Source organism: Culex pipiens, chromosome 2, assembly GCF_016801865.2.
Source record: "Culex pipiens pallens isolate TS chromosome 2, TS_CPP_V2, whole genome shotgun sequence".
NCBI classification, from domain to species: domain Eukaryota; kingdom Metazoa; phylum Arthropoda; class Insecta; order Diptera; family Culicidae; genus Culex; species Culex pipiens.
In genome coordinates, this window is record NC_068938.1 from 103,658,274 (window position 1) to 103,672,299 (window position 14,026).

The 14,026-nt window shown below is 36.7% G+C and overlaps 1 protein-coding gene across 1 annotated transcript in view; it reads left to right on the forward strand.

Moving 5' to 3' along the window:
- Window positions 1-9,816, forward strand: part of LOC120430898 (uncharacterized) — a 442,819-nt gene extending 433,003 nt beyond the window's left edge. Inside the window, exons 3-7 of the mRNA XM_052708160.1 lie at window positions 1,253-1,351; window positions 4,836-5,034; window positions 5,105-5,283; window positions 5,344-5,509; window positions 5,576-9,816. Of these exons, the coding sequence (XP_052564120.1) occupies window positions 1,253-1,351; window positions 4,836-5,034; window positions 5,105-5,283; window positions 5,344-5,509; window positions 5,576-6,492 (1,560 nt within the window). The 3' untranslated portion in view covers window positions 6,493-9,816. The remainder of the gene's footprint in view (window positions 1-1,252; window positions 1,352-4,835; window positions 5,035-5,104; window positions 5,284-5,343; window positions 5,510-5,575) is intronic.
- The last annotated feature ends 4,210 nt before the right edge of the window (window positions 9,817-14,026 follow it).

The following is a 14,026-nucleotide window of genomic DNA, read 5'->3' on the forward strand; positions in this document are numbered from 1 at the left end:
AAAAACTGGGATTGGGAAATTTAAATTAAGAATAACAGAGGAAAAACCTCATGAATCAACCAACGGATAAGCCTCAAATTCTCCTGCATTACCTACAACTCTGCTTAAAACAAACAGCTTGACTTGTATCACTTTCATTACTTTTTAACTTCCTTACTTTATTCGAATTTCCTTTCATACTGTCATACCAATTTACTATTGAGTTTCAAATCACATTCGTTTTAATTCTACTGGAGATGGCCTGATAATTGTGAGAGTGACATTCTCGGACAGTATTACAGATGATATATACAAATTTAGTGGGTTTACTTGTAAATAGTTATTTAAAAAACTGCAAAAATCAACTGTATATTTACGATAATTCATCCAAACTATTATATGCGTGAAATTGCTTACCTATTCTGAAAAAATACACAACAAAAATGACCTCAACAAAAAAACACTCAAAAAACAATTTCACAGTCAGAAACACAACGTACGTATACGCTTCAAGTAGTGATTTTTTTTACTAGCATATACTCTTATCCTCAATATAGCCATTAGGAATCCGTGGGTTTTTACTAAGCCCCTCTCTAACCTCTAAACTGCGAAGCACTCTGTCGCCTGTATCTCTAAAAGTATCCTCAAAAATTGCGCGCAAATCTTTGACAAGTCTCACAACTGCACAGTATTCTTCTGCTATGGGTAAGCTTTTACTATTCTACTAATCACCTATTCGTAACGATATTTATCATATTCACTTTAAAGTAGTTATATTAGAAAAAATGCATTTTGGTTTTGTTTATCTATTCTATTGTTATATTTTTAAGTTTCCAAAAAAATTAACTTGACTGTTAAAAAAATGAAAAGACTAAACTATGTATCGAAGTAAACGTATTTTCACTAGGATTAAGGCAGCTTCATAAACCCAAAATTGTGTAACAATCGATGTATTGTCAGAGCGGTGTGATGAATGAAAACATTACTAAACAATAGGCAAAATTCTATAGTTTCACTATCCTATTTGTCAAAAGTATATATCAATGTGTCATGTGATCTATCAGTGAATCGATGTTAAATGAACCTTGGCAACAGTTGTACCCCTAATTGGCAATAGACTCATAAGTCAAAACGCACCAACCGCTCAAATACTCTAACCATACTAATCTTACCCTCTTTTTTCTTGTATTTTTCCAATTTCTCCCATTTTGTCTCGTTTTTCTCTTGCTCTGTCTACCCTCCCACACAAAAAAAAAACTAATCCACCCAACAGTGTGCCCAGGGTCGTGCCGCATGGCTGGAACGCGGTAGACGATGCAGCGTGCAAGAAGCACCCGCCTCCTGCCATCGACGATGGGTCAAACGTAATCGGGTAAGATTTCACAATTCTATTAGTCTATTTTTTCTAAACACAGTCCATGCTCGGTTATCCGAGATCCTTCGAGAAAAATCGCTGCGGATAATCTTTTTTGATTTTATATCTAAAACGGGGTCCCAGAACTTGTTTTTCTGTAAAAAGTAAGAAAAAAAAAAAAGAAAGTTCGAAACTTTCAGACAATCGAAACATTGGATAATCGACTCTGGACAGTGATACAAAATTAGGACAAAAGTCATGTTTTAAAGAGCGAAAAACTTACAAAAATGTTTGAAAAAAGTGCTAAATATCAGTCAGAAGCCAAAAAGATATCTAAGAAAACTGTACAATACAAAAAAAGAAAGCAAACAAAAAAAGGATCGTTTGAACAATTCCGATGACCTCATGAATAAATTCCTTCGTGGTTCTCACATTCATGATCACAATTCACGACTACGTGAACTGATTTTTTTTTGTGTAGGTATATTATAAATTTCAAAATGTTATTTCTCTGAGAGTTCAACTTTTTGCGAATTTTCTACACTCCACAATGAAAATAAATTTATTTATTTTATTGACAAATGTCCACAATGGAAAGAAAGTCTAACATTTTCAAAAAGGTGTCCACGTGGTTTAAAGATGAGCAATTCTCTACCAAAACCGAAAATTGATTTTATTTGTATTTTTTGATTTGGCTCAAACTTTGTGGGGGCCTTCCCTATGACCAAATAAGCTATTTTGTGTGATTGGTTCATCCATACAAGTCTCCATACAATTTTGGCTGTTGTCCATACAAAAATGGTATGTAAATATTCAAACAGCTGTAACTTTTGAGTGAATTTTGTGATCAATTTGGTGTCTTGGGCAAAGTTGTAGGTATTGTTGAGGACTTTTGAGAAAAAAATAGGTACACGGAAAAAAAAATTGCAGATTTTTTTATCAACTTTTTTTTCACTAAAACTCAATTTCCCAAAATACGTATTTTTTGATTTTCGAGATTTTTTGATATGTTTTAGGGGACAAAAATCCGCAACTTTTGAGCCATAGAGAAACATGGTCAAAAAATCTGCCGCCGAGTTATGATTTTTTGAAAAACTGGTGATTTTTGGAAAAAATCGAAATTTCATACATAAAGTTTTTTTGACCTCATTTTTTTATGCAAAATTGAATTTGCAATCGAAAATTACTTTACAGATTTTTCGATAAAGGGCCCCGTTTTCAAGATATAGCCACCGAAAGTTTGATTTTAGCGAAATATTTGCAGTTTTTCAATTTTAAAAAATAGTGACCATGAGTGACCATTTCTAAAAATATTTTTTTTGAAAAGTTCAGAAAATTTGCTATAAAATTGTCTAAGAGACATTGAAGATTGGACCTTGGGTTGCTGAGATAGAGCCGCTTTAAGAAAAAGAAACACGAAAATTGAAGTTTTCTTAATCTCACCAAAACAACCCACCATTTTCTAATGACCATATCTCAGCAACTAATGGTCCGATTTTCAATGTTAATACAAAAAAAAATCGTGAAATTTTCCGATCTTTTCGAAAAAAATATTTGGAATTTTTTTAAATCAAGACTAGCATTTTAAATGTGCGTAAATTCAATGTTTGGCCCTTTACGAATTTTTCATGCATTGACATTGATAATCGGACCATTAGTTGTTGAGATATCGTCATTAGAAAATGGTGGGTTATTCTGGTGAGATTAAGAAATCTTCAATTTTCGTGATTCTTTTTCTTAAAGCGGCTCTATCTCAGCAACCCAAGGTCCAATCTTCAATGTTTCTTAGACAATTTCATAGCAAATTTTCTAAACTTTTCAAAAAAAATGTTTTTAGAAATGGTCACTCATGGTCACTATTTTTTAAAATTGAAAAACTGCAAATATTTCGCTAAAATCAAACTTTCGGTGGCTATATCTTGAAAACGGAGCACATTATCAAAAAATCTGTTAAGTACTTTTCGATTGCAAATTCAATTTTGCATTAAAAAATAACGTCAAACTTGTTTTTGCATGAAACTTCGATTTTTTCCAAAAATCACTGTTTTTAAAAAAAATCATAACTCGGCGGCAGATTTTTTGACCATGTTTCTATATGGCTCAAAAGTTGCGGATTTTTGTCCCCTAAAACATGTCAAAAAATCTCGAAAATAAAAAAAAACGTATTTTGGGAAATTGAGTTTTAGTGAAAAAAAAGTTGATAAAAAAATCTGCAATTTTTTTTTTCCGTGTACCTATTTTTTTCTCAAAAGTCCTCAACAATACCTACAACTTTGCCGAAGACACCAAATTGATCACAAAATTCACTCAAAAGTTACAGCTGTTTGAATATTTACATACCATTTTTGTATGGACAGCAGCCAAAATTGTATGGAGACTTGTATGGGTGAACCAATGACGCAAAATAGCTTATTTGGTCATAGGGAAGGCTCCCACAAAGTTTGAGCAAAATAAAAAAATACAAAAAATAAAAATGGTCGAAATCGGCCGATTTCGTAGAGAGTTGCTCAGATGGCTTCTTTTATTTAATTTTAAATTCAACTTTTGTCCTTCAGCCCTGGCCAAGGTCGAGACTCGAGAAGGTGATAATAAAATAACAAATAAAATCAAATGGCTGCGCATCGTTGAATTATGCTCAAGTTAATTTTTTCAGTAATATGTTATTAGAAGCATTTTGTAGAGTTTCTGAAATCCTAACAAAAAAAAAAATGTTTGCTTACGAATCGTTGATTACTAATCGCTCCAGAAAGCAAACAAGATAATATCGATATTGTCGTGCTATCTTGTCGCACGTCGCTTTTTGACGTACCGAGAAAAACTCGTTGTAATGTTTGACCTTGAATAAAGAAACAATAAAGCACGCAATGTAAACAACAACAAACTCGTTTTGTTTGGTTGACCATTCTGTGCATTGTCCCAAAGTTTGGTTAAATTTGGTTGCCGGAGTCCCGAGTTGTAACTACTAATGTTTACGGTATTCGGGCATATACGTGTGTCAAACGCGTCCTGACATGAAATCCCTTTGTCCAGTTGTCACACTTACATCAATTTTCAGGGTGTTTCAAGATAGCACAACAAGATTGAAACGCCTTCCATATGAAGAATAACAGCAGTAAACGCAGTTTTTTTCGGTTTTTATTGAATATCACAAGAAGGAAATCGAATTTTAGAGATCTTTGAAGGTCAAAAGGTTTGCAATTGCCTCAACAATCAAGCCTTCGAACACTTAGTTTCGAGTAGGAATCTCGCAATCGAGAAATTATTCGCTCAATAATTTGATTTTATTTTTATTTTTGAAGGTCAAAAGGAGATTCATTGCCATTTGATCGTTATACTCATTTCGAATCTCTGGTTTCAATCATATAAATGTCATAATCGCAATATTTCTTGCAAAACTCATTATTTTTTCCTATTGTTATAAATGAATACTTCGAAAGACAATATATAACTAAAAAAATATTGAAACTAGATTTTAACTAAAATAATTTGTCCCCATTCCCAGATACAAGACTCATCGTTGGGTGGCTCCTCGGACGATGAAGACTTACTCGGTGTGCTGCGAGGCCCCAGTTCATTCGCCAATGCCTTCCTTTACGTAGGTTTAGGTACGATAGCAATTGGATTAGTAATAGCGTTCGTCGGTACCGGCGAGAAAGGATTCAAAACAGTTGAACTAAGACTAATCGGACCGTCGTTAATCGGTGAGTTTTGCGGGGCAAACCTGGCTGGCTGATCGTGGATCTTACAACAAGTTTATATTTTTATTTGCAGGTCTCGGCTTATTTTGTTGTATATTGCGTATCCTGTTTTGTATATGTCCGTCACACTGTGTATCATCTAGTCGTAGAGCGCGGAACAAGAAAAACGCCAAGATAGACGCCGATCACCGGACTTCCCTGTTGCGCGGCGACAGCAAACGAGTATCGATAGCACGCGGACCTCACATACCGGTAAGGGTTCTTAGACATATATATTGCAAAGAGATACTGATGAGTCGCTTGATCTTTCAGACTAAACAACCGCAAATCTACCCCAAGTCGATAGTGAAAACCAAAACGTACGAAGGCGTGGAAGCACTCCGGCAGATTGCCACCACTTCGCTGTTTCTCCAAAACGAGCAGAAAGTTTCATCGAATCGCATCGTGCCCATCATCAAGGAGCCGGAGAAAGTAGAGGGTGAGTTGGAGATCCCGCGATGATCTTGATACAGGTTTGTAACGTTGTTTCTTTCTCCCTTCCCAGAACCACCTTTAGAGCTCAAGAAGATCGACCCCCTCAAGGCTGATACGCTTAGTGTGATAGACATCGTTAGTATATCCGACGGTGAGGACGACGATGACGACGACGGAGACGACGCACGCAGCCACCGGCACCGTCCTCATCAGCAGCAGACGCAGCCGTATTCCGACACTCAGGTGATAGATCTTACAGGTGAAGACGAACAATCACATTCCGCGGGGTCGCACCACCAGCGGAAGGACAGCAAACTGCGGCGGCAGCGGACCTCGTTGAATCAGTCCCAGAAGCCGAACGGAACGACGGACACTTCTTCGTCGTCACTGTCTCCCGGCGGCCCTGCCAGTCCGGGTCTGCTGATGGAGACTTCGCTGATGATCATCGGGGCCACGCCGGTCAGTTCGCCGACCAAACCGCCGCAACAATCAAGCAACCTCACGGTCCCCATGGGAAATGCGGCCACGAGTTCCCTGCCTGGCGGGCTGACCCCGTCGTCCAAGTCCGCCTTCGGAGCGACCTCGGTTGCTCCCAGCATACACAACAACGGGACGGCACCCTCGTTGCTGCCCGGGTCCCTGTCTCCGGTGCCGTCGACCTCGTACCTTCCCCACCCCCACCACCATTCCCCGCTGTCGCCACCGGCTATCCATCACGCCAGCAGCAGCAGTAGCAGTAGCAACTATCTCCTGTCACCACCGCCCATGTCCGGCGGCGGATCTTCCGCGACCAGTCCCGTCCTGACTGGACCCAAGCCGCAGCCACATCATCACCATCAACACCACCACCACCACCATCAAGATCCGCATGCCATCAACGCCATCACGACGACGGCGGCCTCATCATCGCTACAATCATCATCAGCCGTGACCACTACCAAGACCGAACCGGAACTAGTGTTAAGTCCAGCGAAACTAGGACAGTAGGTAAAAACTATACACAATATATAGAAAGAGAGATTTTTTCCTAAAAACAATGCAGACGCAACACACAGAGAGAAGGCAATAGCAGTAGGAACTGGGGCAAAACGGGCAACGGCGAGTGTTCGAATAGCTGGAGCTGTGTTACCAATCTCAAGGGAGGAACATTGATTTTAAATCATCCATTTTAACCTTGCGGAACTCAAATATCCAAAATTTCGTGAGCAGTGATTCGATTGTCTCACCTTCACTCGCGAGCACAAATCGGACGCGACGCAAAACATCAATCACTTCTGATCACTCTCTCTTCAGCTCTCCCTCTCTCTTTTCGATAGGCTAAAATGTGTTTTGCTCAGATGGCCGATCACTTTCTATCACTACCATAAACCAATCACAACCAATCTCTGTCTCCTCTGCTCTCCCTCTCTTTTTGTTCGGCTAGTGAGAAAGTTGCGAGTGTCATTATTCACAAGAGTAAGAAAAGGGTTCATTTATATTCTCTTTTCTCTCAATTCTCTCAAAGAAGTTCCTATTCATCATACATTCAAAAATCTTCGATTTCCTTCGTTTTCCTTTTCATGTCCCTTCGGGTACTGTTCGTGTTGTGTTTGTTTGTTTTTGCATACATTTGAGTTCATCTTTCATGCATTTATGTAAGTTCACGTTTTTAAATTAACCAACGAAATCGAGAACAGTCTGAGTCAGTTTGCTCTTGTGTGAGTTTTGCCGAAAACCGAAGTATTTTAAACATTTCATGAAGGATTTAACTGTCAGCTAACCAAATTTGTAGTATTATTCCTGATGTTTTTTATGCAGCGAGTAACGATGCTTTCGTACAATTTAAATTCTGTCCATTTTTGTCAGCATAAAAAGAGGTGATCAACTGAACCGCTCCTCTCGTGATACTGTAAAAGTAATCTAACGTGTATATCAATTTTCATAACAAATCTTTTACCAAGAGCAAGAATCGAAAAGAGAAAATATTTATTCTCTCTTTCGGGAGCCATTGAAGAAATAAAATATCAAACGATTAAGATCGAGAGTTTCAGTGAAAGGGTTTCTGCTCTCTCAAAATGTTTTAGCTCTCCACTGTCAAATTGACGAAATCCTGTTCATGAGCAACGGATACAAAAAGATTTATTTTAGGGTATTTATTCAAATTTTTTTCTAATTTTCAGAAAAAAAAATCCTTAAAATTTTCAAAATAAATTATCCGAGATAAAAGCCAGGCTTTTCAGATATGCGAAGTTATTATTTTTTAATTTCAAATCTTTTAAAGGAACTTATTCATAATCAGAATAGTATATTTGAATGCAAGAATACATTTTTTTTTGCTTTTTGGGGAAAAAAACCATGCCAAGAAAATAATTTATAATCGCTTTCTGATGAATGAAATAATCAAAATCAATGTTCCAATCTTGCAAAAGATTGGCTCAAACATACAGAAAGCCAGCACACCAGCTCAGCATTGCGAATTGAAGTAACGCCGGAAATGAACACCTCCTCTCAGAAATCAGAGCAAGTCTTTTCTAATTGAGCAGATGAAGAAAAATGAAACACTTCTGGCACCCACAGCAGGTGCTCCACATTATATATTTATATACAAAAGTAATAGGAACAAAGAATAATACAAAAACGAGAAGCTCGGAGGAGAACCAATTTCCTGAATTCGAGGCCGATCACTCTAGCTAAAACTTATTGAAAATTTGACAAAATTCTCGAAACGCACGAGCAAACTTTCGTGGGCAGATGCAGAAAATTTTGTTTGAAAAAAAAAATCATGTTATAATTTCAATATTATTTGTCAAATAATTCGTTATGCGAAACTGAATACTCAGAAAAAAAACATAAGTTTGTAAAATCACAGGATGTTTGAGTTACAAAGTTAGGTTAATTATGCATCTGCCACGAAAAAGCTCAATTGATAATACCGGAATCAGACAATTTAAACAGAAAAAAAACACGAAAACTTCCAAAAAGTCTACTTAACGCGTGCTGTCGAACAGAAAATTAACCAAAAAAGGAAACAACATCAGAAAAGGCACAACAAAGATTATGTAATTATTTATCAGCGCAACAAATGATGTAAGGTGAATGCAACTAAAATTAAACAGAAGAAAGAGAATAAACCGAAAGAAGTCCACTTGAAACGTCACACACAAATAAGTCAAATTATGCAAAACTTTGTTAGTTGAACCGTTCAAACTATATATATTTTAAGTGTCCCAAAACTGCAACAACAAATTACTTTAGCAAACTGTTACCTAAGTTATAAGCTGCTGTGAGACGAAAATAAAATAATGTTAATTTTGATGGTAAAATCGCATTCGTCAACCTGTTATCAAGGCAAAATGTTACTCAAATACAAACACACACACAAAACATTGTGAGAGGCATCAATAATAGTACCGTTGCACAAACTCTCCCCAAATCCCCTCCCAAATGCTGCAAAATGTATTTAATATCATATCGATTTTTCTAGTTAAGTTTGTTTCTATTTTGATGGAGTCTAGCAACAACAAAAAAAGCAAAACAAATAAACTAAACAAATACACGCTGCAAAAACACTGTGGAACGAGATAATAAGAATGTCCAATAAGAGGCGCAATATTAAATAGACACTATATATTTATTAGGCCAAGCAGATAACGAAAAACAAAGTTATGCAAAGTATATATCATTTAATAAATTCGTGCATATGTGAAAACAAACAAGTTCAGTGATAAAACACAATGGTATTACGAGAGATCTTTAACAAAAGTATGTACATAGAGCATCGCTTCCAGAGAAATCAAAATAAATTATTTAAAAATATATATGCAGTTATGAGTAAAATTTAGTTCGATTTGTTACATTGTTTTCTATCAATTGTTACACAAAGGAACAGAAAGAAATGATATATCAGAGATCGCAAATGGAAGCAGTCAATCTAACAAACACACACACGTACGAAGAAAGACAGAGAAAAAGAAAATATAATCAATCACAAGACACACAACAATACACAACATCAAAAACTACTAAAACAAAAGTGAAACAAACGAAAAACCCGAAACCAATGGAAGAAAGAGAGAAAATATTTAAAGCAAAACAAACAAACACACGTCAGAAGCGCTTTTTTTGTAAAACTGTGTGTTTATTCATGTATCAAAGCGGATGAGAAAACCAAAACAAAACCCCAGCAAAAACAAAAGAAGCTATGTTTCAGCAGAGCAAAACAATACGAAGCATACAATAAGTGAAACCATGTGTGAGTGTAAGTTGTTTAATCAAAGAGACAAACAAAAAAGAACAAACTTAAAATCAAGCGCAAACAACAAAACCAGCAAACCTGTGTAAACCCAAAGCATGTATCGATGGTACTAGTAGCTTACCGTAACCGTTTTATGTAAATGGTAAAAGAAACGTGTTAAATGGACAAAGTGTAAAACAAAAAAAATAACAAACCAAACAAGAAGGACAAACGACGAAGACGCCGAGAGAACGAAGAAACACGATCAAGAAAACATTCACACAACAAAACAACACAAGAATGTCAGTGATGGAATGGGAAAACGCGTGGGAAATTATACAAGAAAAACAAAAAAATGCACACACACAAACCAACAAAAACTGTACTGAAGATTATGTGAGAGCATAGAGAAAACCAAAACAGAAAAAGAAAATAAACGAAAAATGGTAAAAATTATTGATAAACCAAGCGGCTGCTTCTTTGATTGAGAAATTCCCAAAATGTAAATCCGATGTAAATACAAAATAGGTTTTCAAAACTTTGATAAGCTCTTTAATGTCCAAACATTTTTTTCCGATTTTTTTTTTCATTTTGAGCAACTTTTGTTTTACGTGGCAGTTGTGGCCGAATGGTTACGCTGTCCGCTTTGTAATCGGATGATTCTGGGTTCGATTCCCATCTGCTCCAACCTTCCATCGGATGAGGAAGTAAAATGTCGGTCCCGGCCTCGGTTGTTGTTAGGCCGTTAAGTCATTCCAGGTGTAGGAGTCGTCTCCATGCCATAAGTACAAACAACACACCAAACCAAGCCTACTCCGGTGGAATTACTGGCGGCGGTTGGACTCACAATCCAAAGGTCGTCAGTTCAAACACTGGGGTGGAAGGTTCCTTGGAGTAGAAAGAGGTTTGGGTGCTCTCCCCATTCAAGCCTTCGGACTCCTAGGTTCGAGCAGAAACTTGCAATAGAGACCACAAAAGACCCGGGGGTCGTTAATGTGGATGGTTTGATTTTTTTTTTTTTTGTTTTGCGAAAAACTTCTCTTGTTTCATGGTTTTCCTGTTTCATTTTCAAAAAAATCATAAATCAAATTATTCGCTCTACAGCATTGCCTTGGCGTTCTCTCGATAACGAGATTCCTACTCGTAACTAGATGTTCGAAGGCTTGATTTTTGAGGCAACTGCAAACCTCTTTTTACACCTTAGCTTCCATCCACCCCGGGAATCGAACTGACGACCTTTGGATTGTGAGTCCAACTGCCTACCAGCGACTCCACCGAGACAGGACCCATGAAGACAACTCCTACTGAGCTATCGACCTAACCTCTAGGTTAGACCGGGGCCAACATTTACTTCCCCATCCGACAAAAGGCGTGATCAGACAAATCTCGTCTCGAAAAAAGCCACCAGGACCGTCTGGGATCGAACCCAGGCCGACTGGGTGAGAAGCAACCACGCTTACCCCTACACCACGAGTCCCGGCAAAATTTCATTGTAAGTAGGTATTTTAATTTTATTCAGCTTGTTTAGTTTATGTGTTTTTTTCTAATAGTACATGACTTATTCTACCGTCTATAAGTTATGTATTTTTACAGTCACTTTTTCAATTTTTGCTTGTTTTCTGTTTGCTGCTACCTTTCATTTAAGAGCGAGTTTTTTACCGATGTGAAACAGGTCGTATCGAGGAGCTCCGATTTGGATGAAACTTTCAGGGTTTGTTTGTCTACATATGAGATGAACTCATGCCAAATATGAGCCCTCTACGACAAAGGGAAGTGGGTTAAAACGGGCATTGAAGTTTGAGGTCCAAAAAACATGAAAAATCTTAAAATTGCTCGCATTTCCGTGAAACTTCATCAATTCCAACTCTCTTAGATGCATTCGAATGGTCTTTTGAAGCCCTTCAAAATGTGCTATAGACATCCAGGATCGGTTTGACTTTTTCTAATAGCTTTTGCAAATTACTGCTAAAAATGGATTTTTTAAAACCTTAATAACTTTTAGCAACAGCCTCCAACACCCATACTCTCATAGGTCAAAAGTTAGGGAATTTTATGGACTATAAGCCTACGGGATTAACTTTTTGGCCAATCGCAGTTTTTCTCATAGTTTTTCGATTTTTCTATAACAAACATTTTACAACGTTAGTTTTTGCCCTGTAGGCCTCCATAGCGGCACTTTTTGGTCTCAATTTTGACATATTCGGAATCCTCAGAAAATTTTACATTAGATTGAGGTGTTGGAATTTTGAATTTGATTGGAAAAAGTGCCATTTAGAATTAATTAAAATATTTTTTGCAATTCCACTGTGAAACTGTCAACTTTTCCTGTCCTTCTGGAGAAACGAAACGGCCTACTTTTCCCTACTAAAAATAACAGAATGGAAAATTAATACCTTTCAATAACAGTGCTGAAAAGTTCTACTTTTCAGCACTGAAATGGGTGCTGAAAAGTTGAACTTTTCAACACTAGTATTGAAAAGTAACATTTTTCAATATTTTTTTGTTTTGAACGATGAATTTACTAAACACATGAATGTTTGACATAAAATTCCATTAAAGAAGCGTTTTTCGGAATTGCAAAAAATGTTGTAAGCAACTAGTTGCAAAACTTGATTTTTTCAGCACTCGTCGTATTTATCCAACTCGGTAAACCTCGTTGGATAAATGTACAACTCGTGCTGAAAAAATCTTCTTTTTGCAACTTGTTGCATAAACTACTAATTTAGCATTTTGTCGGATTAGGGGTAAAACAGGTTTTCGCCTACTTGATACAGCATTTGACGTATTGATCCCAGCGTAAATAAGATCTATTTTTTTTCAAAAATGTTTTATTTAATTATTTTTTAAATCAAAATTACAACTCCAATACTTCTAACTTACGAGAAATTGTCCGAGAATTCCGAATATGACAAAATTGAAACCAAAAAGTGCCGTCTTCTTGGCATACAGGGCAAAAACTAACGTTGTAAAATGTTTATTCTAGAAAAATCGTAAAACTATGAGAAAAACTGCGATTGGCCAAAAAGTTAAAACCGTAAGCTTATAGGGGAACAGCATCTAATTCCAGCGTGCCTCTAATGTTGGCAGGTCAGAACTTTGACATTCAATTAAAGCTAATTAAAAGCGTTTTCAACTGAAATCGAGTGATAAACAGCTCAATAAGAAGTAAGCAAGCAAGTTTCTATCAAAAGTTTCGCAAAATTAGTTGTTTAAATAGTGAAAATCAGCCAATTGGATGAAGTTAGGAGCAAGTGCCAAACATAGGAGAATTTCCCCTAGTCCATAAAATTACCTAACTTTTGACCTCTGGGAGTATGGGTGTTGGAGGCTGTTGCCAAAAGTTATTAAGGTTTTAAAAAAATCCATTTTTAGCAGTAATTTGCAAAAGCTATGAGTAAAAGTCAAACCGATCCTGGATGTCTATAGCACATTTTGAAGGGCTTCAAAAGACCATTCGAATGCATCTAAGAGAGTTGGAATTGATGAAGTTTCACGGAAATGCGAGCAATTTTAAGATTTTTCATGTGATTTGGACCTCAAATTTTAATGCCCGTTTTAACCCACTTCCCTTTGTCGTAGAGGGCTCATATTTGACATGAGTTCATCTCATGTATAGACAAACAAACCCTGAAAGTTTCATCCAAATCGGTGCACCTCGATACGACCTCTAGAACAAACCGAGCAGAATCTACAAATACTGCCTCTTAACGCAGGGCTGGTTTTAAAAACATTGACAAAGTCACAGAAAAACAAGTCAAACCAAAGATAATATTTTCTAAAATTTCAAGAGTTCTTCTTTCCACGGCTTTTGAAAGATAAAAAAATGTTGAAAAATAGATTTTTGGCGAATTTTGAGATCGAATCACATTTAAAGGGATGTTTGGTTGTAAAGAGTTAAATTGAGTTTAGCATTAAAAAAATATAATTTTACTTACATTTCTTGGTTAAACTCACTCAATTTTCGATGTTATTTAAATTACTTTTGTTATTAAGATTTCTTACGAGAGGTGTATCGTTTATTGACCCATAGTCACCCCCACTGACGGTACATCATTTTTTTAATATCTTCAGATTGGTGCAGAGCATTTCGCCGAAGGTCATTTCGCCGAATGTCGTTTCGCCAAATGGTCGTTTACGAATTAACAAAATATCGTACAAAGCTATATAAAATCGACACAAATTTTGTTAAAGAAAATACACAGGAACTACAGATACCTCGACAGATACTTTATAAAGTTTTTTTTTTCACTCTAACGCTGCCATCAAGGAATTCACAGGGTTTGTGCATAATGCAAAATTAGAAATACT